Genomic DNA, 25,747 nt, shown 5'->3' on the forward strand with positions numbered 1-25,747 from the left:
GAGTGTCCCAGAGCACCCCAAACCACCTCAGAACGGGCACTGAGACTTTCACCCTGTTAAGTAGATGTGTGGAGGGCTCCTCCCCAGCTCTGCAACCTGCAGGACATGGGTGGGACCAGCCATGGCCAGCGAGGGGGCTGTACTGAGGTGGGTGATGAGCTCATCACCGTGATTCCCGGGTTTAATTCCAGCTTTGCCACTGATTTGCTTTGTATCTGTAGCCCTGTGAGTGCACAGCTTTGTGCCAGTGCTTCCTCATCAGTATAATGGGTATAATTAGGCTTCCCTGATTGAAGATGGCGCCGAACACTGAGTGTGCTGGCAGATTGTTTTCTTTTGTTTAAAAGTATTTTCCAAAAAAAAGAGATAAGACCCAATTTTAGAGTGCTGGTTCCCATATACTATTTCAAACATTTGTGGGTTAAACTCTGACAATATCAAACCCTTTCCTTCTGGGACAGATCAGCTCTGAAGAGTTGGCTTGCCCTAAACCTAGCAGAACAGAGTTAGGTGAAGACTAAGTGCGTCTAAGTGTATTCAGCAAGATACAGGATGTGGCACTGCTGATCTTCTGTGTTAATTACAAATACAACAGAATGTAACATCAAGAATAGTCTAAATAATTTCATGGCCTGTTAACCAAGAGAGTTTGAGTTCTGGGACGTGGACCAGGCTACCACTGATAATGGTATCTGAAGTCAGTGGTGTCTGGAAGAAGGTTCATACTGTGCTGGCTGCTCCGATTTCCTTCTGTAGATTGCAAGACCAGATGATTAACAGTGCATTAGATAATTTTCTAACATAACATTCCCTACAGGCAGTTACTGGCATTGCTGTAGAGACATCCTGAACGACGTGTTGGAAAAGGAAGTGCACAGGACAGTCTTTCTGCATTGTGAACATGTGTGAGACCCCCATGCAAAGCTGTGCTCTGTTTTGACTCCAAGTCTCCTCAGACATGGCCGAGGAAAATGCACGTGAGTGCTGACCTGGGGGCACCTTCTGTTGTTCTATTTGCACCTGCTTGTACCTGTTCAACACCTCTCCCCTCTCAAGCACTGCCGCTCTCGCTGCAAATGAGTCTGGAGACCCTGACTCCAGCACAGCCAGGAGCTGGGAAACATCCCATAGTTGGGTGGATGGGATGAAAAGTTCAGATTTGGGTGGCGTGTCTTTTTCTCTCAGCTTGGTGTGAGTGGCAGTGGAAAGGCATAAGCTCCCTTCTCCTGTCACTGATGTGTCAGCTCTAAAATCATTCTTCTGAGCTGAGCAGTGACATGAGTGTGGGAGCCTCAGAGAGGGATCGAGCCCAGAGGGTCGGGAAGGGGAGAGCTGAGGCACTGGGCTGAGTGTCTGAGGTACTGGACACGTTGATTTTGCTTGCTTGTGCTCAGGACTGGAGATGAGCTGTCCATCCTCAGTCTGTGGGGCAAGAGAGTCCTTCAGGAAGCAGACTGGCAGCTCAGCTCACATCAGCTCAGAGAAGCCTTGGGAATGTGCAGGGAGACCTCAGAAGTGAGTCAGGCAGACAGACACCTGTACCTGCCTTTCCTGGGGAGGCCTTTCAGTCTGTGAGCTCTCACACAGCATCTTGCTCCAGTGCTGAATCCTGGCTGCTGTCCCTGTGCATCCAGCTGGCTTGGGGCAGGAAAGGGGAGAAAAAGCCAGAGCCAGTGGCTCAGCTGATTGGGGGTTTCAGGCAGAGGTTGCCCTGCCTGACTTGCAATGGATTCAGGGGCTTTCTGTAGAAACTGTCTCCAGGGCAAGTCTGAACCAGCCAGTTCCACTTAATTTTCCATGGAGGCAGAAAAGCCACCAAGAAAATAAAAATGTTGCAAGACAAGGTTTGGGGATAAAAGGACATAGTGTAGCTGGCCAAACAAGGCAGTGGGTGATGACATATCTGCCATCCCATTTACCTCCCTGGCAGTGGGACCCAGGGACCTCATGAGAATTCAGGAAGGCTTTTGTGAAGATATCCTGAGCAGGGAAGGGGAGTGTTGAGTGGGGCAAGGCAGTGAGGGGGGCATGGAGAGCCCACTTAAAACAAAGGTGTAAAGGAAAAGGGCATCCGTGTGTCTTCAACTCAGCCTTTCCCCCCTTTTCTTCATCTCATGTCCTCCCTGGAGCTCCATGCAAGTTTATAAATTTATACCTGAATGCAGTAAAATCACCAGGGTTGACAGGGTCTTGGTTTCATTAATTCTGAACCCTGACATGCCAGCCCTCCACCCTGGCAGGGCTGTCATGGCTAGTGCAGGCTTCCTCATGGCTTATTAAACCAGCACCTTGGAAGCCTGGCCTGAATTCATGGAATCATGGAATCGGTTAGGTTGGAAAAGACCTTTAAGGTCATTAAATCCAACCATTAACCTGGCACTGCCAAGCCCACCCTGAAGTGGGGGTTAACCTCCAGGAGGTTTGAGGAGGCACCCAGTGTCCTCACTTGGGTGACCTGTACTGGTGTGATCCTGGGACTTCTGGGGACATCTCCTGAGGTTTTCTCCTCCTGCAGCCCAGGAGGGAAGGGAGGCTGTGGGCTGGCTGGGAGCAGCTGGTGCTGGACGGTCTCCTCTGGGCAGTGGGGCAGCCCCAGCCCGGGTGGGAGCCACTGCTCCCAGACAGACCAGGGTGCAAAGCCCTAGGCTTGGGAGAGGGCTTTGTGGGAGAGGCTGAAGGCAGCACTCCCTGAGTTCCCTCTGCACAGGAGATACACCCTCACGGAGCTGTCTTTTTATTTGCAAACTGAGCAGTTGTACTGGAAGAGATTTAGCAAACATGGGACTGCACAATGCTGTGTGTACTGAGTCACACATCAGGGCTAGAGCCAACTAGCACTGTGAGCTACTGAGGCAAACATTGGAGAATAGTTACAATAGGCACCAAAAATATCTTCAAATGAGATCTTTCTGCATTGCTGCATGTTGGGTAACAGGGAGGGCTGACAGCCCAAGCTTAAACTCTACCCACATGCTCTAGAGCTCATCCTGGGCAAGGCAGGCAACTGGGATGGGAACAAAGCAGAGGAAAAGCAGGTTTGCTCCTGTAAAGGGAGCCTTGATTAGCCAACCTCACATAGGTTGGGAAAGTCCTGGCTCTGGCAAAGCTCTAGGGATTGACCCTGTGGTCCTGGCTCTGGCTGCATTTCAGGAGGGAGTGACTCCAGAACTAGTAACATACTGCTGGATCTGCAGCTCACACCTGCACAGGCACAAGGCAGGATTGGTCCTTATGAGATGTCTTCTGTTTGATTTTAAGGCTCCCAAGTAAGGGAGCTGCTCTTGGGGTCTCTTTGGAAGGTCTGCCTCTTGCAAGATTTTCTCATGGGTTTGCTCTGTGGTTGCTCTTTCCTCTCTACCAGTCTTGCAAAGTAAAGGAGCCACTGCCCCAAAGCAGAGACACAATTCCCCAAACTCAGATTCTGGGGGTTTGTCCAGGCCATCTCAGCAGAATGGGAGAAGACACTGAGTGCAGGGCAGGTAGTGAGCACCAAATCCGACTCAGCCTCCTGCCAGGTGACCCTTCAGCATCCTTCCCCCAGACCCCAAACCCTTCCCTCAGATCCTGCTGCTCTCCACACCCTCGTGCTGGGCTGGGATCACACCTCAGCCTCTCCACATCCCCTTCCTGCCTTCCTGCTCACCATCTCTCCCACTGGTTTTGCAGCCGTTTTTTTCTGCCAGCGCAGGGCACTGAAAAGTGCTGGCACTGCCAAAAACCCTGTGTGCACTACGACTCCCCAAACATCCCTTTATTTTTATTGTTCTGTTAATTACTGTTTAAACTTTAATAAGTCACTTCGTCAGGAGGGGGGACCTGCAGTGAGGTTTCTGTGCAAACACTGGGCCCGGCAGTGACTCTAGTGTAACATAACCCTTTATACAATGTGGGAATGTTTAGACTGTAACAGAAACTTGTTATTTTAATGACAGTTAAAGGGGGGAAAAGAAAGAAAGGAGCGAATGAAAAAGGGAAGCAAGTTTGTTGGGGAAATGGCTCATCTCAATCTCTCTGTCTGGCCTCTTTTCTCTGGGCTTTAATGATAGCTGGATAAGGAGGCTTTATGGCTTCTGTTGAGGCAAGTCTTGTTCCCAGAGATGCCCTATACGAGGCAGTGTGTGATCCCCTCAGTTGTGCGGGGTGAGGCCCACAGCAGAGAGATGCTGATGGAAGCAGCATGGCTTGATTTTGCTCAGAGGCAGCAGCAGATGCCTAAAGCCAATTTGAGCTCAGTCTAATTATTCTGACCCACACAAGAGACTTTCCCCTTCTATCCAGAGCTTCTTCCCCTGGTTAAGTTTTTAAGTAGCTGCGCTGAAACAGATGCTGGCATGTCATAGATAAGAGGGTCCAACATCCCATGGAAAAATGGACCCTGAAGCAAGAAAATGATGCCTTATTTTGAGTCCTGAAAAGGAGGAACTATGGAGACCTGAGGGAGATGAAGGGAAAGAACCTGGCTCACACTCTTGGCAGTGGGAGAACAGAGGGTTTACAGGCATCCTTGGCTTTGGACTGTGACTGTTGACATCTGTATTGCTCTGAGGTAGTGGAGGTGCCTGTGCAGTGGCTGCTGTCCCTGCATCACAGCACTGAAGTCACCTCCAGGTTTGGCTTGGCTATATTTAGCACTCGCTATAGACAAGACCATATAGAGTGATATATATGATCTGAAAACCTTCAACTCCTGCTGACCTCTGCTGCTGCAGTGAAATCCCCCAAATCTGTGCAGTCTGCGCGGGGAGTGACGCAAGACCAGGAGAGGGGAGAGCTCCCGTGTTTTCCCGGGCAGGTTCCATGTTCCCCCTCCCCAGGTTGGTCACCAGTCCCTGGCAGTGCTGGTCCCCTGGGCAGCCCAGCTTTTTCTGCCAGACCTGGCTGTCAGGCCCACAGGGAATGAGGGGAGAGAGGTGTAAAGAGGGTGTGGGCTCGGGCACCAGAGCTTTGGGGAGGAGGAAGTGGTGTTGGGAACTTGAGGAAAGAAGAGGGAAGGGGAAGATCAACCTAAGGCTGAGGCTGGCAACTGGGAAGTGAAGGGGGCACAAAGGGCAAAATTTTGGAGGGAAGGGGAGGTTAGGAGGGTGTGGGGTGTAAGGAGCACTTTACTGGAAAAAAAGTGCCTGCTTCCTCAGGCATCAGCTCTGAGTCCAGTTCCTCTGTGCAGGGACCCTCTCCCCTCTTTGCTGAGTTCATGACCAGAACAGGAGACTGCGGACTTACACTCCAGGCTTTTTGGTGAGGGCAAATGTAGGGTGGAGAGGGAGGGGATGAAATCCTGGGCCTCTGGGAGTGTGTTTTCCCAAGTGGGTGAGCATGCAGGGAGCAGGCCAAAAGGGTTCACGCTTTCCTCGCCCGCTGCCGGGGTTGTGATTGTTATTGATTGGGTTTGCTGTTCTCGGCACTTTGTGTTTTTCCAGCTGAGCATTGGCTGCCCCTTGAATTTCATTTTATTTTTTATTTTTTTTTTTACCTCTGGTTTAGTTCCTATACCCTCAACCGTGGCAGATGGGGCAGGTGTGTGCCCAGCCCCTGTGCCAGCCAGCACTGTGGGGCTGGGCTGGGTCTGCACCGGGGCTGGGAGAGTGCAAGGTGTAAGGTAAGGTACCAGTGTAAGGTACCAGTAATGGGCAAACCTGCTGTCAGTAGGATTAAATTCATAAGTCTGTGTTATCTCTGAGTGTGTGTCGTACAAAAAGGTAAAGAAATCTGCTCTTGTAGAAAAAGCAGTCTCAGGGCTTGATGTTGGAGCAAATAATAGGAACATGCACAGGGATTTCCACGCTTGGGCATGGGTAATGCATAGCTGACTTGAGGTGCATAAGCTTCAACCCCAAAGCCAAGGGCCAAGGGAATTCCTAGCTGGAGAAATAGTTTTCATTTCCAACATCTGGTCACATCTTTCAGACCCCACCAAGCCCCTCATGCTGGGCTGCTCTCCCTCCAGCCGTGCGCTCGTGTCCGTCCTCCGCAGAGCTGTGCCTGCTCTCGGGGCCAGTGGCAGGAGCCATCCCTTCAGGAATGGCATTTTCCAGGTTCCTGTGTGAGGCTGAACATGTCCCAGCTGCAAAAATAACTAGCCTATATACCCTGTGGAAACAGGAGCAGCAGCGACACATCTGTCTGGTCTGGGCAGAGCCAGCTTGTGACTAATGCCCCAAAGGGGCATCGAGCGGCTGCGAGCTCCTTGCCAGTGTGGAGGAACCCAAAATAGAGACCTTTGGGGAGGACTGATCCCATGGAGGGTGAAGCTCTGCAGTGGGCAGAGCAAGAGATACCTCTGGGCCTCTTGCAGGACCAGTGGGTTCCAGCAAGACGTTAATATTGACTGGCTTCCCTCGCCCAGCCGCGGGGCCTGCGGGCACTGCCGGGCACCCAGAGCACCCCCAGCCCCTGCCCCCCGGCCCTCCTGCCTCCCCCGTGGCCGGTGGGGTCACTTTGGTTGGAGAGCACAAGCAGAGCTCAAGGATAGAGCCCCCTGGACGGAGCCAAGGAGCCACCGAGTAAAAACGCTGAGGTTTTCCTTTTCTGTACAGCGCGTTTCCCTAAATTGCCTTTGACTGTGTGCATCGCTAATGAAAGTTTATGCCCTTGTTAGAAGGACAGGCAGGTCCGTTCCAGTTAGGGCTGGGTCTATCCTTCTGCCAACTGCCCTCCCCAGCACACACACACTCGCTCGCTCGCTCTCCCTGGTGAATAAGTGGAGGCTGTTATAAAAAAAAAAAAAAAAAAAAAAAAAGAGGAGGGGAAAAAAATTTCCATATTTGTGTAAGTTGCTTTAAAAGCATTTTATCATGTCATAAAAAAAAAGGAAAGTACTCTCGGAAATTGATCCTGCACACGAGCCCATTGGACAGAAGGACGTTGGGATGTTAATGGCTATTTTGCTCCAGGGTGGCTTATTAAAAAATTTATACATAAATGCTTAAAATTGCATAAATTATTTAAAAAAAAAACATAGTAAGCAATTTGCAATCCCGATCCACTTTTCCTCTTTTTCTTTCTCTTGTCATTCTTTTCTTCCCTTCTTTCTTACCAAAAAAAAAAAAATCCTTCCCCCTCCTCTCACCCTTGTCCCCTCCCTGTCTGAAAATGCGATGCATCCAAAATTGTACATGTGTGTGGGAAAAATAAATAAGATTTTAAATGGTACCCACCACTGGCCGGCAGAGCTTGCTACGAGGGGGAAATAAAAAAAAAAAAAATTAAAAAAAAAAAGAAAAGAGGGGAGAAGAAAAAAGAAAAGAAAGAAAGAAGTTTGGATATGATGAGTGTTTCTCGCAGGCGTGGAATGTCACCCACATATCCTGGAGATTGTACTGGGGAGGTTTATGATGGTTTCCCATTGATTTGTTTCCCCGACGCAGCTGCCGACCTCTATTGAGGGACAAACATAATCAGCACTGACGCAAATTAGATGGTTATTCGTTTTGAAAATTGACAGAAAAACAATAAAAAAGATGAAATGCTCCCAAATCAATAGATATAATGAAATTCAAATAATCCGAGAGATGAGGTCTCCATGGCAACTGATAATGTGGAAAAGAAAACAATTTAATAAAGGACAGACACACTTTGAAAACAGATTGGGCAAAGGGAAGGCGGGGGGGCGAGGGAGCAAGGGGGGCCGTGGGTTGGGTGGTGGTGGGAGGGGGCAGCGGGAGGAGGTGGTGGTGGGGAGCTGGAGCCGCTGCCTCTCCGGTTGGTTAGCGGTGCTGTAGTGAAGGATCACTGTCCATCCCAAGGACGCTTGCCATAATTAAGAGAGGCTTTCGGTCCAGAAAGTGCAGATTCAGGTTTTAATACACAAAATTATTTCAGGAGCACTGAATCGGAAAGTCGTTTGTTATGACCTTCCTGAGAGGCCTGGAGCAGGGCATGTTGGAGGCGCGGCGGCTGAGCCAGCTGAGTTATGGCATATTTGTGTTTTTATAGTGCGGAGGGGAGGGGGGAAGGGGGGAAGAAGGTTAAACAGTATTTACAGCTCAGTTGTTTTCAGAAAGGAAAGAGAAATAGAGTTCATGAAAAGATGCGAGTGGAAGAGAGAGAGAGAGGGAGAGGGAGAGATCCCCTGCCCGGCACACACACTCCGCTGGGACGCCGGCTCCAGTGAGCCACTCACCGGTGCTCTGTTTGCCTTAAGGTGTGAGCTGCAGCTGGGCTGGGGGACAGAGGGGCTCTTTGGTGGGATGGGGAGTGTGTCTGTCCCTGCAGCCGAGTCTGTCTGCAGGGTCCAGCTGGGAGACCGCTGTCTTCTCACTCCAAGCTGCAGAATAAACCGCTCCTGGTGTGCTGAGTGTGTGTGTGTGTGTGTGAGTGTGAGTGTGTGAGTGTGAGTGTGCATGCGGTGCTCCGTGATCTCACCAGCTCCTGCCTGAGTGGCTGCACGTGTGTGTGGCTGGTGGGCTCTGTGTGGGTGCTGGTGGGCTCTGTGTGGGTGCTGGTGGGCTCTGTGTGGGTGCTGGCCACGTGTGCAGGGCTGAGCGGAGCAGGGTCTGCATGTCTGTCTGTCTGTACATACGTGTGCAGGTGTGACACCTGTACAGTCACAGCTACAGGGGCGTTGTGTGCATTAGCACGTGCTCTGTGTGCACAGTGTTTCACGAGCACAGTTGTGTGTGTCCATGGGTTGGGTCCTGTGTGCCTGTGCATGTGGTGGCACCTGCACGGCCACGTTTCCATACACGTGTGTGCTCCCACTGACGGGTGTTTGCAGGCAGCGATAGCACAGGCGCATGGACGGGCTCACGAGGACAGGGCAGATAAGAAGATGAGCCCTAATGACCACAAGGAAGAGCAGTAAAAGGCAGGGAATTAGAGAGGTGTGAGCACTGGGAAGCGTGGGGTGAGTGCCCGCATGGCCCAGCCATGGGGTTGCTCTCCCGTGCTGCTCTGACAGGAGTGCTGAGTTAACAACTCAGGGATGAGCCACTGCTCTCACACCAGAGCTCGCTCTCCTCTGGCCCAGCCGTGAGCCTTTTCCACACAAACAGGGCAGGCAAGGTTTCTCCAAATCACACTGCACAGCATGTGCAGGTCCCAGACATCTCTGGGGATTCAAGAGCTCCTGAGCTCCCAATGCTGTGTGTGAGGGGTGCCTGCTCTCTGGGTTCACAAATGACTCCCAGCCCCACTTGGGAATCACAGAAACCTCTAAGGGATCTGAGTGCCCCCTGTGCATCCCCAGCCCAGAGCAGTTACCTGCTCACATACAGCTCAGGCAGTGCCTGGGGGCTCTGGGAAGGACGAGGCTGAGGTGCTCTGGTTTGCTCTGTGTCTGCAGCTCTTGCTGAGCTCTCACCTCCTGCGGGCTCACACACTGATTTACTTTGCAGGACCTTGAAAGACCACAATAATGAACTTTCTCTGGCCCTGTGTTTCTCAGTGATGCAACAAGCATTCAGGCTCCCAACTCCCATTTAGCTCCTGACTTCCTACTGCAATTAATTAGGAGTCTGCATTCTTTGTTGGGTCTGAGCTTAATAGTGCTGAAAGGGATTGCAAATTGCTCTTAAACCTCCGACCAACTACCAACAGGGTTGGAGGGACCCTGTTTTAAGAGGTGGCTCACTTGACCCCTGCCCTCAGTTAGGGATGAGCCTGACACCAGGGAGCTGCTCTCCCCTGACTTGGGCCATGGTGGGTTTGGATTCTCTGTAAAGTCACTTGTTAAAGATGAGCCACCAAGAGGGACTGATGAAACTTAGAGCAATTCCCTTCCAAATCTGCGTCTTTCAAGAGACCTGTTGTCTCTCCCAGGTCCTTTTTGTTCCCCTAGCATCAGGTATTTGCAGCTAAGTCTGGTTCCCTCTTGATCCTACCTCCATGGTTCCCTGCCCCCCTGCCCTGGCTCCTTCAGCGTTTGCAGAGGTGTCTGTGCAGTGTTCCAAGAAGCTCGTGTCTTGGCCTCTTCTTCATTCCTTGGGAGCTGGCTCCCACACAGGCTGGCAGGCCCTGCTCCAGAGGCTTTCCCAGCCCTGTGGTTCCACCACCCCTTCCCTCCCTCTGTGCATCCACCGGGTCCTGCTGGCACAGCCCCCGGCCTGTGCCTGTGTGCTATGGGGAGCAGAAGTTAGGCACCGTGTTTGCATTTAGTTGCCCTGACAACACGTCTGGCTTCACAGGGAGTTTTCCAAGGGCCACAGCCGGCCTGCAGGGACCTGAGGGTGATGAGCTATTACTCTTCACTCTCCCTTTTGCGTCTTTCCCCTTGGTTTTCTTCACAACCTGTGGGGAGATTGATGGCAGGATTGTGATGTAGATGTTAGCAGTTCTGCTTGATTTATAGAGTTACTTAGGCTGAGTGAGGCCACTTATGCTCCTCTGGATAGTAAACCTTTTAACTGGACAAAAGAATTAATAATAAATAAATAAGGCAAGGAGGAGAAACTGGATCAGAAAAGCTGATCCTCTTGGCTTTATGTTATCTGAAAGAAAAACTCTGAGGATAGAAGCCTGCCAGGGAGCTGCTGCTCAGCCTAGGGAGCCCAAGACCCCACTCACTGTGTTGGTCTGGAACACTGAGAGCAGGTTTTCATGAGGAGAAAACTGTTGAAAAGCCTTATCAAAGATCCTGCATTGACAGATGAGCTGGGAAGTTGGCTGCAGGACACAAGGGACTTTTGAGCTTCAATCTGTCCTGTATCAGTGCTTTTCCTCTGCTGTTACTTGAACTGCAGTAGTACCTAAAATTGCAAAGACACCGAACCCACTAAGCTGAGCAAGAAATCCTTGCCCAATGGGTGACCACTGAAGGGACCCAGCAGGTCAAGGTCAGAAGGGAAGCCTGTATGATGTCATTTGCCCAGGGAGAAGGAGCAGGTCAGTAGCAGATCAGGGAGCAGAACCAGAGTTCCTGACTCCATTTCCCACTTTTTCCCCCTCTTCTTTATGCTTACCTCCTTTTGTTAATTCTGGAAGTTCCCTGTGTTAGCTGTATGCAGAAAGGGGCTTGTTTCTTGCCCTTTTAGGGGTTCAGGGCATGTGAGTGCAGAGCAGGGCAAAGGGAAGGGGCAGAGACGAGGAGCTTTGCCTCTGCATTTGGGGGTGGGCGGTGGATTCTTAGCGGCTCTCCCAGCGAGGAAGCCGGAGGTTGACAAGATCAAAGCACATTTAGGATCATTTTTGAGATCTGCCTAGGAAAAGGTTCAGACGTGCGTTACTAAAGAGCTGTGAAGAAGGATTAGTCCTGTCCTTGCTCGCAGTCGAACCACTTTCCCCACCAGCTGTGCCAAATGCCTGTGAAGAGCTGGTGGAGCGGCAGCAGAGCAGGTCAGCGGCAGGTGAGGAGGGAGTGTGGCAGAGGCAGCCCCTGCGAGGCAGAGGGGCCGGGGGAGGCTGGAGCAGGGCCCCGTGCGGGGCTGGAGGGGCAGGTGAGGAGGCCCCTGCGGCGGGATGCGGCACCGAGGAGGCAGCGCGGTGTCCGCAGGTGTCCGTCCTGCTCCGCTGCCTCCCGGCCGCGCTCGGCGCTCCAGCGGGGACTCTGCGGACTCGGGAGCACTTGGAGTTGCAGCCCACTGCACCATTGCAGCAGGAGTGGCTGTGCGAGGGCCAGCTCACTCCTAGTGTGAGGTCTGCTCTGCCTTTCTCTCCCTGGCCAGTGATATATGGCATAAATTAGGCCTCTGAAGGGGGATACTGCATCCTTAAGAAGAAATATGTCCTCATTTTTCTTAAACACCGTTTGCACTGAGTGAAATGTTTAGAAGGGACGCTGAGGGATAACTTTATTTCTTACTAGGGAGTTCAGAGCCGTTCAGTTAAACCCATAAAACACTGGGAGTAGGGAAGCTGACAGCCTGCCCGTGCATTAGAAAAGCCATTACTCATCTAGGGGAAATTCACCCCATGCTGGAGCCTCGCGTTACCAATGGGGTGGTCCAGGGGAGGACACGGGATCATCTCCCTTGGCCATCTAAGGGGTCAGTAGGATGCTGAGAGGTGAAAAAGACTCTGTAACAATCCAGCACAGTGACAGAGTGCTGATGTGGAGGTCTCAAAGCACTGAGTAAAGCCCACTGGTGGGTAATCATCCTCATTCCACCCCCCCTGCATGGGGAAATTAAGGCACAGAAAGCTGGGGGGACTGATGGTTACGCTATGATTGGAAACCAGGCTGGAAGCCAGCACTCTTGGCTCTTAACCCCCATCTTAAATCACCAAAACCAAATTCCCTTGCAGAGGCGAGGAGTGAAAGTCAGGAGCCCTGCCTCCCTGCTCTGTTTCTGCCACAAGGCCGTGTTCCCCAGTGGAGTCAGGAGTCGTGGCTCCACCTTCATTTGTTCAACATTCAGCCCTTTCTTCCCAATGGGATTTAGAAAATCTCCTGGAAGACGAAGGCAAGGTCTTGCAGGTGATAGCACTGGGAATTCCTGTCTCAGATGGTGGTTGGTGATGTCATGGGCTGTGTTACAAGTGTGTCTGGGTGGGCTTCTGCTCTCATACCTCACCTGGCCAGTGCAGGCTGCCATAGCTCCCCCAGTGACTGGTAGTCCAAGGGCCACCCAGGGCACCCAGAGTCATGGCAGACAAGACATCAGCCACCAAGAGGGTGGTGACTTTCTCTTTGATATTTTATTTTGGAGGCTTGACACCAAAAGATTTAATATTTGTTTGAAATGAGAAACAGTTCTCAAATGAATTTGGAGAGCCTGGGAATTAATGTCAGCCCCCCCCTCCCCTCCCTGAACACCCCTCCTGCCCGTCAGCTCAGTCCCCCCCCTTTCAATTTCTGAAGCCTGCTGATTTGAATATTTATAAATATCAGTAAATTATTTATTGTAGCAATCTGCTGTGCCATTTCACCAATCGCCGTTAACACTTTAGGGCTCGCTCTTCAGGAGGACACCGGGCACTGGGGAGGGGGTCCCGCCTGCTGGATGCCATGCTGGGAGGGGTTCCCTCTGTGGGTGGCACTGGAAGGGTTGGAATGTTTGCAGGAGAGGATGGGGACGCTCTGTGTCTCCCTCTGTGTCCAGTTCCAGGGGACAGTGGGAGAGGACATGGCTGGGAAGGGAGGCTCGTGTGGACGGGGGGGGGCAGTGAGGGGATGGCCCGATGGGGTGGGCTGTTTGCTGCAGTGTGAGGGGACCTGCCTCTGGCTCAAAGCTCAGCACTCACCCTCTTTGCTTGTAGTTTCTGTTCCCCCGAGGAGGAAAATTCCTCTTGGTTTCTCTTGTCCCATTCCCTCCCTCCAGAAATGCACTGAGAATGCACACTGCTCAGAGATGATTTGGCTATTTTCTGTTTGAGGAAAGGAGGGGGCTCCCTGTGTTCATGAGCTGTTCTCCTGGAGAATCCTTGTCAGCAGCACTGGAACAGCCAAGAGGCCGGGTGGGAAACAGGAGCAGCCCCAGTGCAGGGCACCAGCATCTCCAGAGCCCACTCCCTGCTCTTGGGGTGTCTGTCACCCACTGCCCAGCGCTGGTTCCTGTGCACGGCCTCTCACTGTCACCAGAAAACTACATCTGAACTCTGCAGCTGAGCAGGGTGAGCAGAGGGAAGCAGGACAGGCTCGCTGAAGTGAACCGGCACTGCTCTCTGCCCCTTTGGGCTGGGGCTGAACCAGGCTCTGGGGGCTGGAAATAGGGAGAGAAGTGGCCCCTTGTGGGGCCGGAGATGCCTGTGTGGCAGGAGAAGGTGAGGCAGTGTGGAATGCAGGCAGACTGCACTGCCATGGGAGCAGGGCAGAGTCCCTGGCTTTTCCTGCACGGTTTATGGATGGGATGTGTGGGGAGAGCCCTCACGGCTGTGGGAAAGCAGGGAGTGTAGCTGGCAGCGCTTCAGTGAGGACACCCTGGCTGCTCGCTTCGTTTCTCCTCCCACGTCTTTGATTCTCCTTCTCCTCCTGCCCAGTGCTGAGCTGGAGCCTGTCAGGTCCCACTGTCACACCGAGGGCTTTCCCCGCTCCACGCAGACACACACAGGCGGGATCCATGCAGGGCAGAGGAGGTTGTTAAAGAGCCTTTGTGAACTCCCCAAGGTCAGCCAGAAGAGACAGCATCCACTAATCCAAGGTCATTTCCTGGGCTAAAAGCAATAAAATGTTTTATTGATAAACTGAAGAGGGGAAAATACACACACTAAATCCACTCTCACACGTTGCGGGCCATGCCTGGGATGTTCTCCGTTTGCCCTGGCCCTGCCTGGGGTAATGCACGAGTCTTCGTGCTGGAGGGGAAGTGTTTTCTGGAAGGGGCTGGGCGTTTGGCTGCCTGCCCTGCCTCCTCCCGGCGTGTGGCTGGGCAGCACCAGGGCACTGCTCCTGGGAAGCATGTTCCCAATGCCCCAGTGGCCTTCTGCTGTGAAGGTTTGGCTCCATTTTAGGGACCTCAGCTCAAGTGTGAAGAAGCTCCAGTGTGCAGCATCCTCACCCCAGTGAGCCGTGCTGCCCCTGTTTGGGGCTGCTGGGCTGACTGGAGCCTCTCCAGTCGAGCTTGCAGCACAGTGGTTAAAAAGCAGAGGACTGTGCAGCATGTCGGCCCTCCTTTCCTCCCCCTCCCCGCCCCAAATAATGCCGTTAATAATTAATCGAATGAGAGCTTGCAGCTCCTGGAAAGCTGGCACTGGGACCTCCCTCTTGAACGGAGCTGCTCAGCTGGGCTTAAAACTCTTCAATAGGAATATGAAAGCTCCATCTGTTCCACGTACCCGGCCCTCTGAAGTGACAATGCTGTCCCTCCCCAGCCAGCATCCCTCTCCCCCCCCCAGCCTGGGTCCTCCGCCCTCCCCTCTGCCCCTCCTCAGCCCCTGCCCCATCACAGGGGTCCCTGCACCCCTGGCTCTTCCCACACCAGTAAGCTCTGCTGTTACCCTTCATCAGTGCCAGCTGCTTCATCCAGCTCCCACACGCCCCTGTTTCACAGCTGGGACCCTTTCTCCCCTCAGCCAGGGTGTGTTTTCATGGACCCCAAGCTAAAGGCAGAGTTGGACTCTCTCCTCCTCTCCCTGCAAAGCCAGAATTCTCTCTGCAGCAGTTTGCCTGGTGGCTGGGATGGCCTATTTCTGTCTGGGCTGCAATCCTTTCATTCCTGCACACAGTGTGCTCCCAGAGCCCCTCTTCTCCCTTGGGGGAGACAGGGCCAAGCCATACCCACCTCGGCAGCACCTCACAGTGTTCATGAGTGAGAAGGTGCTGCTTTGGGGGCTATGTGGAGGGAGAGAGCTGGGGGCTGTACGTGGGGTGCTGGCAGCATATGGTGACCAGGGGGGCAGTGGGAGCAGAAAGGTCATGGGGTGACAAGGCAGTGAATTGGTGAGTTTTGTCCTCCTCCTTGCCAGCTGTGGTTGCAGAAGCTGTACCTTCCCTTCCAAGGGAGAAGCTGTACCTTCCCTTCCAAGATGCCACAGGGGTGGGTGCAGAGCGGGGCAGCCGGTGTCTCCTCACAGGGTGTGGGGAGGGGGCAAGAGGAGTAAACTCCCAGTGGCATTGTTTTCAGAGGAAGTGCTCAGTGTAAATAGAGCATGTGGGAGAGTTTGTCCTGGGCAGAGATGAAAAGTCCGTGTGACAGGCTCAGGTTATAAACGGCTTCCTCAGATTGATGTGAAATCAAAACATTTCTATTTAGACGAAGAAAATGAAGGGGGATGTTTACTTAGGCTGGAATCTTTAAACAGTGCAATGGAGACAAGGGGTGATTTGGGGTGGGGAGCTCGGCCTGGGGGGAGGGAGCCTCTGCCTGGCTTTGAGGGTCCAGCAGTCCTGACCTTGGGCAGGTACGAAGGTCCCTCATCCTGTAGCTCAGCTCCTCTCCCTCTGCCTGAGAGAAGGAAACACAGGTGTCCTGGCCCCCTCCTACATGGCCATCTTCAGCCCTTCTTTGTGAGAAGGGTTTCCCTTCTGCTGGTGAACCTGACAGCCTAAAAGAGGGGAACAGGAACATTGATACAGGTAATGTCCCTCCTATTCCACAGGCAAGGAAATAAGGCAATGGAAAGATAAAATAATGTGTCCAGACTTGTGGAGAGGTGGTTGCAAGGTTGGCAGGAGAAGCTGGGAGTTCTGATTTCCAGCCATACGGGATAGGTGGGATGGAGATGTGCAAGAGCCCCAATATTACAGCAGCAAATCCCATCCCAGGAAGGTCTGTGGGAGGATTAATTTTGTAGATCAGGGAAATGGTACGTTTTCAGAACTTGCTTTATTTTTAACTTGAACTTTAGGAAAAGATTCTCAAAATGATAAAAAGTCCCAAATACAAGGAGAAGGGACAGGAAAGATGCCAAGGGGCAGGGCAGGAGCTGTGGGGGAGAAGCTGGGGAGGCAGAGGGGCAAAGCCAGGGTGTGTGTGATGGAAGGAGGCAGAACAGGAGTGGAAGACAAGTTGCAGGCTCCCTGGAGTTGCTGCGTACGCGGCAAGTGCAGCCTCGGGAACGTCTGTTCCTCTCTTCCTTTGAATAAATATTTATATATTCATTTGCCGGCTGGTGCACACACTTGGCTGCTCACCTCCAGACCAGAATAATGGGACCTGCCCTCCTGGCAGGAAGGGGGAGGGCAGCGGGGGTTCGGGCTGCCGCGTGTCTGCCTCCCAGTTATCTCCAGCTGCGAGCGGTGCTGATCTCACCAGTTAAGCAGGGCCGGGTGTCGTGAGAACGCGGACGGGGAATCACCGGGCAGTTGAGGAGAGAGGCTGGTGATTCCGTGCTGACCCAGTGCCCCGGCCCCGGGCGGGCCCCGCACGGCCCGGCAGCACCGTCCCCACCACCCGCACCGCCGGGGCTCCGCTGCTGTCCTGGCCAGGCTCCAGCTGGAGCTCACAGCAGCCTCCCGAGATTCCCTCTGTGGTACCAGTTGCGCACAGGATCGGCCCGCGCTTTCTGCCCTAAATAGAGCGGGAATGCGGTGGGAAGGGAAGGTGCCAGCACTCAGAGAGTCGCAGCTTCCCGGGCGCCTGCCTGTGCCCATCTGTATGCGCGAGGGCTGCGCGCTGTGCTGGGAATGTGCGAGAGGGGAATGCGTGGGGGAATGCACAGGAATGTATTTTGGGGAGATGGGACTTCTTAACCTGTGCGTGTAGGACTCCGCTGGCGGAGCGTGCCAGCGCATACACACAGCTCCTGAACAGCTATAATTTCTGGATGGGGAGGGACGTGTCTGGGGGCACCGTGTGCTTTCCCGTCGTGAAAGCATGATTGCACGTAGGTGTTAGTGCCGGGGGGTGCCTTGGGAAAGTGGAGGAGTACATTTTGCCTCCCTTTGTGTGGGGGGCTGATATATTTGTCGGGGGCTAATTTTTCTTGCGGTCTCTGACAGGGAAGCGTGTCTGAAGCTGTCAGGAGTTTACGCTAAGCAGCCACTCTCTGGCTCTTGGACAGTAGGTCTAAAGTTTCAGTCTGTTTGTATTGGGCTGTCATGTTACGGGATTAGGGGCTGTCACGGTGGCTTCTGGATGCATTGTAGGGGGTCTGATTAATCTCACTGTGCTTCTGTGCAGCAGCACCTCTGTGCTGGTGACAGGGAGGTGTGGGCTGAGCTGCCACAAGGGACTCCTGTGCAGTGGTGTCTCACCATTCGAGGTCTGGAGACAGGTTCTGTTTGCTCTCCATGTGACTAACCCCTCTTTCAACATGACATGAAATCCAAGAGCCCATTTTGGAGGGACCTCCAGCAACATTCCCACAGTAACTCCAGTGGTGTATGTGACCAGCAACTGTTTTATTGGGTGCTCTTCCTGAGTCCTGGGACAGGGCAGGGTTTGCCCCAGCTCTGTGCTGGGGGAAGAGCCAGGCTGTGTGCCCACTGCAGCCTTGGGACCTTTAACCCTGCTTAGTCTGGGCATCTCTCAGCAGTGTCATATGTAAAGAGGGAAATGAGACAATGCACCTGCTTTAGAATCAGTTTTTTGCTTTTATTTGCGATTGAATCTTGTTAATTGTTGGTGCAATAATCATGCAAGTGACTCTGATAGGGACCATTTAGTTCAAGATTCTCCGTGACCTTGAAGTTAAGACCTTACCTTCTTCATCTCTCCCCCCACCTTCTCTTACCCCTCCTTTACTAGCTGTCACATATGAATAAACTACATTAAAATAACAAACTCACACTAATTAGCTGATTGTGCTGGGAAGTATGAGAGCAGAATTTCCTGTGGGTGAGAGCAAGCAGGCAAAGGGGCCTGATCAGCCGATACCAACCCACAACGATTCTCTCCTCTACAGCTGTCACACCCCAGTCTGGGTCTGGTGCTCCAGCACCTGCTCTTGCCGGGGCTCCTGTCCTCCATACTGGTTCTTTCTGGTGCATACTGGTTCTCTTTCCTGAGACCGAGCACAAATGCCATTAGGTGAAAGCCTCACTAGGGTGGGCTTGGCGAGCTGTTCTCCCTGCTGGAGGTGCTTGGGTGCAGTCACTGGCTGGTGTGGGTTTGGCACCCAGCACATCTGGAATGGAGCTGGGGACCTAAAGGAAGTGGTGCTGCAGTCTGAAGGAGAGAGTGAGTTGGGCTTTTAACAGACCTCATATCCTGCCTCAGCCATGAGCAAAGGCTGGTCTGTACCTGAGGTGTTTGGGGCCTTTTGAGCCCAGTTCTGCCCCAGCATACATACACATCTCTTTCTTGAGGCCAGTGGCGTCCTTTGGTCCCAGCAGGTTCAGAGCCTGCTTCTCACCCAGCTCTCCTGGCTGGGCTTTTGCTTGGAGCTTAGGAAACACGTGGCAGCTCCATTCCAAGGATGACACTGGCCATGCCTGAACACCCATTGGGTTGTCACCAGCCGTTTGCTGTTTGGGTTCAAGTTGTCTGATCCCACTAATGCCCTTCCTTGCTTCTTTCCCCTCTCTCTTTCCAGCTGAAAGAACTATATGCACTGACGCAGCCTCAGGAAAACCCACAATGGCTGCCAAGCGCAAAGGCGGCCTGAAGCTAAATGCCATCTGTGCCAAGCTGAGCCGCCAGGTCGTCTTCGACCACGGGGGAGCCGAGCAGGCGCGCGCCGACAAGGGGCCGCAGCGGGACAGCGGCAACAAGGACCTGCCTCAGCCCGGCACCAAGGAGCTGGGGACAGAGTTCTCAGATGGACTCAGCCGCGTGCAGAAGATCGAGGAGGACAAAAGGAGGGAGGTGATTGAGAAGTGGGTGAATGGGGAGTACAACGAGGAGCCCTTGCTGGGGCGAGTGGAGGGCAAGGAATGTAAGGGCGCCGAGAGCGCGGAGGTGCCCCCAGAAGGGGTGTACATGGTGCAGCCCAAGGGCTGCAGCGACGAGGAAGATAACGGGGACGAGGCAGACGCTCTGAGGAGCTCGCAGGATGGCAACTTCTTGGATGACAGGGATTCAGACGGGCCAGCCTTGAAGGATGATGCCTACCGGTCCTCCAGTGGCGAGCCAGGCTCCAAGCTGGGAGCAGGAACCACCTCAGGTAAGCCCTCCATCCCCTCCACCTCCCCACAGGGTCATGTTTTCTGGGTGTCCGTGCCCAGGTCCCGCAGCACCGGGCAGCCAAGGGGGAGAGTGAGAGCCCCGATTCCCTCACAGAGGCCTGGCATTTTGCTCTTGGGACCATATGGAGTTTGGCTCAGCCTCCCCATACCAAGAGGGGTGTTGTGAGGGTGGACGTGGCTGGATGGATCATTCCAGACCACAGATCCCTTGGTAGAGCAGATCTCCCCTCAGACTCCTGCACACCCCTCGCATGGCCACAGCTGCGGTGAGTGCTGATTTCCTCCTCATGCATTCCCACATGGGGGAAGGAAAGCAGAGGGAGCCCTCGTGGCAGATCCCGTGTGGATTCACAGGGTGTCCCCACGCGGGTGGTGGGTTGTGTGACCACAGTCACGGCCCCTCCATCAGCGGGGACACACCGTGGGACCGGCACTGACCGCGGGACCCGGGACAGGCCGGGGAGCTCTGGGAGCTGCGGCGGGGCCGCCCCTTCCCGGCCCCCGGTGCCGATCCCGCTCCTGCGGGAGCCGGGTATCAGCGCTGTGACAGCGACACCGCCCCTCCTGGGTGTCCCTGCAGAGCCATCCCTTCTCGGTGTCCCTGCAGAGCCGTCCCTTCTCGGTGTCCCTGCAGAGCCATCCCTTCTCGCTCCCTCCCCCGGCCGGAGGGCTGAGGTGACTCTCGCTGTGGCCTTGCCCCCCTCGTGAGGGGCCAGTCCTCAAGCTCTGCCCACCCTGAGCTCGGGATCAGGCTGGTGCAGCTGCTGGTCCCAAAGCTCAGTGTCCCCCACCAGCTCCGTCCAGGACACCAACTCGTGTGCAGGTACAAAGTGTTCTCCCCAGCCTGTGTGTGCATTTCCTATTTTCACTTAGCTTTTGCCTTATTTTTGTGGTTCATTCAAAAGCTGAATTCAGCAAGAAGTGTTGGGAAAAGCCCCAGAGGAATTTTGTGCTCCCTTTCTGATGCACATGTTCCCCCCAGATTGATTTGGGGGGGCGTATGAGTGCTAAGTCTTGGTAAAAGCTTTGGGTAAATTGAATTCTCTCCATTAGGGCAGAGCAGCTCCCTCCCCCAATTTGTCACTCAGCTGGGCTGAATCTGTAATTGAAAGATCTCCCCCTAATCTGCTCCACCTGCACGCACCCCTCCCCTGATCTCAGCACTTTGTGAATCCATCAAACTTTCCTGCTTTTGTGTGCGCGCATGTTTTCCTCCTCCTGTTAATAATGCAGCCGAAACTCATCTCCGTCTGTCCGTTCCCCTTCTGGAGAGGCACATTCTCTAGTCTTCACGAGTTCAGTGGCAGCGCACATAATTATGCATATAAGATATAAACAGAGCTGTTTAATTATCCTTCGCCACATCAGTGACAGAGTAATTAACAAACATTGCAAGATCAATGAGGAAAAGTGTGACCTTCAGTTTCCTTTGATAGGAAAGCCCTTGTCGTTCCCAGACACAAGGTGATTGTGCCTGGACTCTGTTTTTAGTTTGTTTTAATTCACACTAGCACCACACCACCACCCACCCCCCGCCGTTTGCAGCTTTTATTCGCTATGGAAACTAAAAGGAGGGGAACTTAAATGTAAAAAAAATGTTGCCAAACTGGGGAAAATGAAAAGGAGCTGAGTTTTCTTACTGGGGTAGGAGATCTCAGTTAAATGCCTTTGCAGGACTGTGTTGTCAAGGGATTATGCAAAAACGTGTAAGTGTTCAGGGGGGGCTGAAGCCTCATTTCTGTCTAAGGCAGGTAATGGCACACGCGGGGTCCAGTTTACATTTACAGCCACGTGGGATTTGACTTGCAAACAGACGTGCTGCCACGTCTGAGCGTCTGTTGCGAGAACCCTGTTATAAATGTCATTTGCAACATTTCCCTGAAAAGCACAAACTGAAACATCCCTTGCTTTGGAAAGGACAAACCTATTTTCCTTTTTTTATTCTGTCAGTGTTCAGGAAATTAATTTTAAACTGTTCGTCACCAAGTCCTCTCAGACCTGGTGGTACTGGGTGTGAGTTAAGTTTATTCCATAGAGATCTGGAACTGCCTGTGCCAAAAAGGAGGCTTTTTTCCTGGGAGTTGGGGGTAGCAGGAGTCAGATGAAAGGAGAGGAATACAGCTCTGCCCTCCCAGTCAGTGTGGCTTTTGGGGAGTCATTGCAGAAACCTGGTTTTGAAGGTTCTGAGCACTAGTTGCTCCCTCTGAGGACATAGAGGGTACAGGGCTGGCTGTGCTCAGCAACATTTAAAACTGAGCCCACACTTTGATCAGCTGGAAACTTGGGTTAAAAGCAGGAGCCACACAGAAAACCAAACCCTACATCTAATGGCTTTCTTGGTCAGTGAAGAAAGTGATCCTAATTATATGGGGCTGAGAAGGATTCCTGCTTCCTGGAGCTGTGGTGTGTACACACATTGTCCACTTTATGGGACTTCAGCTACTACCTGTGTCCTCCACCAGCACCTCCTGTGGTCTGATGACAAATCCTGGCCACCTTTGTCTCCTTCCAGGCTCAGACTGTGAGGCTTCTTGTGCATGAGGGACTAAGTCCATGCTGTTCAAGCCTCATGCTTTGCAACAAGATGGAGAATGTGCATGTAGGGCATGTTTCTTTTTGAGCCTCCCCTTGGAAACAAGGAACTCAGGAGTCAGGGCTCAGTCTTGCCGTGTGCATCTCCTCCCTGGTCCAGCTGGGAATCACATTCAGGAGCCACAAAGCTGGTGTCTGTCAGGAGATGGGTGTCAGAAGCCGATCTGGATGTGCAGATATGTTTCTTCATTCATTCATGCACCCTCTCCTGCCCACTGATGGGCCCATACTGCCCTGAGCACATTTATATATAGCACCGAGCTCTCTCTGTGCAGTCAGTGACAGAGATCCCTCTCCACAGTCCCTCCCTGACGCACATGCCCAGGGAGATTTTCCTACACAGTCCCGTGTTCCTTACTTTGCCTGTTACATAGTGGGCTAAAGTAGTCACCAGGAGCGTCCCCCTGTACAAGCTTTCAGACTTGCCTTTCTTTTCTTAGCCTCTTGGCTAAGTCTCTTGGAATATTCTATGGCCCTGTTTTTAACCAGGGGGGTTTTCTCTTCATAATTTCCTGAGGAGACTCCGCTTGGGAGAACGTGAATGACGAGTGCCAGTTCCTTGCTCATCATCCTGTATCCCCCAAGTCTGCGTGTTTTCCCTCCCAAGCAGAATAAAGGACAGCGCCCTGGCTGGGATATCCCATCCCCCAGTATCCAGACCTTGCACTCCATTTGGGCTGTTTTGCTTTTCCTTCCATATATAGTGTGCTGCTGCAGGCTATTTTTAGCGCCTTTTTTGCTAGCTTGGGATCCTTTGTGATACGATAGCTGCTCTGAGACACACAGATCTCTGCTCTTTGGCAATGCCCACAAATGGAGAGCAGCGGCAAGGGGAGAGGGAGCCCTTTTATTATCACATAGGAAAGGAGACAAAAATGCAGTGCAGGGAAGGGGGAGGAAAACACAGGGACAGTGCTTCCTGTGGCCTCCAGGGCTGTGCACTCCTCACAGGGATGTGTTTCCCAACTTCTGTCCTGCCTCGGTTTTATCTGTGTGTGGGTGTGAGGGGGGTTTTCTGATGATGAGGTAATGATAATTAGCTCTTCACTGCTGGTTGAAAATGCATATGAAGTGAGTTGGCTGGGTCTCATACCCTGCTCCTGGTGAGCCCACTCCCTGCCTTAAGGTGCCTCCACTAGAAGAGCCTCCACCCTTCAGGTTGGGTGCCTGAGCTATCAAGTGACCCCCTTGACTTTAGGGGATGTGTTGGGCTCACGGGATGAGTGATTCTAGAGGTATTTTCCAGTCTGAATGATTCTGTGATTCTGAAAGAAGCTGCACTTCCCAGGCAGTGAGCAGTGGGAGCTGGCCAGGCTTTCATCTCAAATCTGGATGAGGAAAGACTGAGCAGCACCAGCAAAGCTGTTGATCAGGGAGGGTGTTGCCATCTGGAACCAAATCTGGGCAAAGGAAAAGCAGAATGCAAGGTGGTTTGGGGAATTAAATCCAGGATAGTGAAACCTGAACTCCAACTCAGACTTTGCAAAGGACAAAGTCAAATGTACCTCAAATATATCAAAATATACCTCAAAAAAAGGTCTGGATCCCCCCCCTCCACACACCCCCCTTTCCTGTAGGCTTGGGGTTTGCATCTAATTGCACCAATTCAGGTGTAGCCACATGGTACTAAAGATGAGACCCACTGACTGACTTTCATTGCAGCTGTTAAAGCTAGTAAAAATCACACTTAATAGTTTAATTTCATATCAGAACCCCTCTGTGCTATTCTTTCTCCCCTTTCAGTTTGGCACAGGCTGGCTGGAGGTTTTCTGTGCAGTGCTCGAAGTCAGGGAATTATGAGCGGGGCTGGGAGTTGTTTTACTGGTCCAAAACCAGGGGAAAAGCAGAACAGGGAAAGCAGATTTAACAGAAACAGGGAGGTGTTAGACCCAGTAGGGATTTCATGGGTTTATTCACTTTTGTTGGGTCATAGGGTTACACTGAAATTGAGGTAGGGAAGAGAGGAAAAAGAGGTAAAAAGGAGAACTGCTTTACAGCAGGATGAAATCATTTAATATGCCTGTGTGTGAAAGATAAAGTTGTCCTTCAGGCAGGCCTTGTTACTGGACACTGTGGGCATGTTTCTGCATTTGATTAATACCAACCCATGAGGTTGTGCTACAACCTGAGCCTGACACTGCAGGGGCATTGCCACTCATCCTGTGGCTAACATGGTGTTTATTTTGGAGTCAGGCATCCCAAATCCCACGCAGAATGCTGGGCTTAAGTGCCCAGAACTGGAAGGTCGTTTGGGGCTAAGCCAGATTCCAGCACTTAGCAGGTGTGGCTTTGTCCTTCCCCTCATGGGCTCCAGGGATGTTGTTCACTGTTGCCTTCCCTCCAGTACCACGTAGACAGGCCCCAGCACAGCAGCACTTGTGCTGCAGCAGCACAGCCATTCCGGGCAGTCCTGGAGCAGGAACGTGACCTTCATGGTCCTGCCCATTCCGTGCCCGTTGCAGTCAGTCTCTTCCTCCGCAGAGTCCTGTGCAAACTGATCTGTGGTGCTGATGGCTATTGGGCTTCGACTGTGCTCATTGACAGGCTCTTGTGTGTGTGGAAATGCTCTGGTGGATGTGCCTGCCTGGCTGTCAGATCCCCCAGATCCTATGGATCTTTTGGATCTGCTGACCTGTTCTGTGGCTGTCTTGGTGCTTTCCTTTTCCTCTATTTCAAGGCAGTGTTGGTTTGGTTTGAGCAGGACCCAGTGCCTAAAACTTCCATTCTGCACTTGCCTGTGCTGGCTCCCTGGGAAGGAGTGTGCCTGCCCGTGAGAGCCAGTGTGAGTGTTTGGAAAAGATGACGAGGGAGGTTTGAAGGACTCCTGCACACAGTAAATCTTTACTCTGCAGGAGAAAGCAAGAGGGAGAGGAGGAGGAGCGCTGTGTCAGACTGAAGCCTAAATGAGTCCAAGCTGGCACGTCAGAGCAATCTTTATTTCCTCCTTTACACTGATATTGGGTGACCTCCAGATGTGTGTTCTTCCCATCGCGGTGGCCTGTGAAACTGCCTGAGGGAGTAGGGGAGGGAGGAAGGGAGGGAGAGACCCAAGGAAGGACAGCTTTTGCTCATTCTTCCACCCTGTGATCAGGCTCAGGTAGACTAACCCCTTCCTGCCCCTTCCCCAACCCACACTCCAGAGAACAGGCATTCTCCCCCTTTCCGAGGCCCGAGACAACAGCTCTTTCTCTCCTCACTCCAAATCCTGGTGGAGAGAACGCTGTTCCTTACCTGTCTTTCACCTGTATGGACTTTCCCCTTTCCTGGTCTTACTGGAAGCTGTTCCTGGCTGCTCAGGAGCCTGCCTGTGGGTTTTCACAGCCCTTGCTGTGGCCCCTTTGCACATGGAAAGCTGCCCAGTCATTGGGATTGAGAAAGAAGGGAACAAGTTGTGTGAACCCTTACAAAATGGACAGGGAAGGGAAGGACTGCAGCAGCTGTGGGGAGCTGTCCTGTCTTTGTCTTGCCTTGTCTTCTCCATTCCCCTCTCCCCACTCCTCACTCCCAGGCTTCTCATGCACAGCCTTTGTTGCTCTTCCCCTGCCTTAATTCATGTCCACCTCTGCTGCTTCCCTTCTGCTCCGCAGGATTCCATTCTGCCCTCCTCCTGCTCCCCCCCATACATTGCCTTGCCTGTCCCTTACCATTTCACACCACGCTGCCCTGCCTGCCCTCAGCCCTGCTCTTGTCCACCACACACAGCATTTTCACATGGTTCCCCCCCTTACACACACAGACACACCATTCTCTGTGCCCCTCCTTCCATATACGAACACA

General features: G+C 52.7%; 1 protein-coding gene across 5 annotated transcripts in view; it reads left to right on the top strand.

The window, feature by feature from the left end:
* CASZ1 (castor zinc finger 1) overlaps nucleotides 1–25,747 on the top strand; it is a 159,461-nt gene that overhangs the window by 95,293 nt on the left and 38,421 nt on the right. For 3 of the 5 annotated variants that reach the window (XM_018079448.3, XM_018079453.3, XM_018079449.3), the window contains exons 3-4: nucleotides 818–977; nucleotides 18,787–19,356. In XM_018079448.3, coding sequence (XP_017934937.1) covers nucleotides 959–977; nucleotides 18,787–19,356 — 589 coding nt within the window. In that variant the 5' untranslated portion in view covers nucleotides 818–958. The remainder of the gene's footprint in view (nucleotides 1–817; nucleotides 978–18,786; nucleotides 19,357–25,747) is intronic. The other 2 variants (XM_018079451.3, XM_018079452.3) reach the window with 1 other exon arrangement.

Source organism: Manacus vitellinus, unplaced genomic scaffold, assembly GCF_001715985.3.
Source record: "Manacus vitellinus isolate BGI_N305 unplaced genomic scaffold, ASM171598v3 scaffold_46_pilon, whole genome shotgun sequence".
Lineage (NCBI taxonomy): Eukaryota > Metazoa > Chordata > Aves > Passeriformes > Pipridae > Manacus > Manacus vitellinus.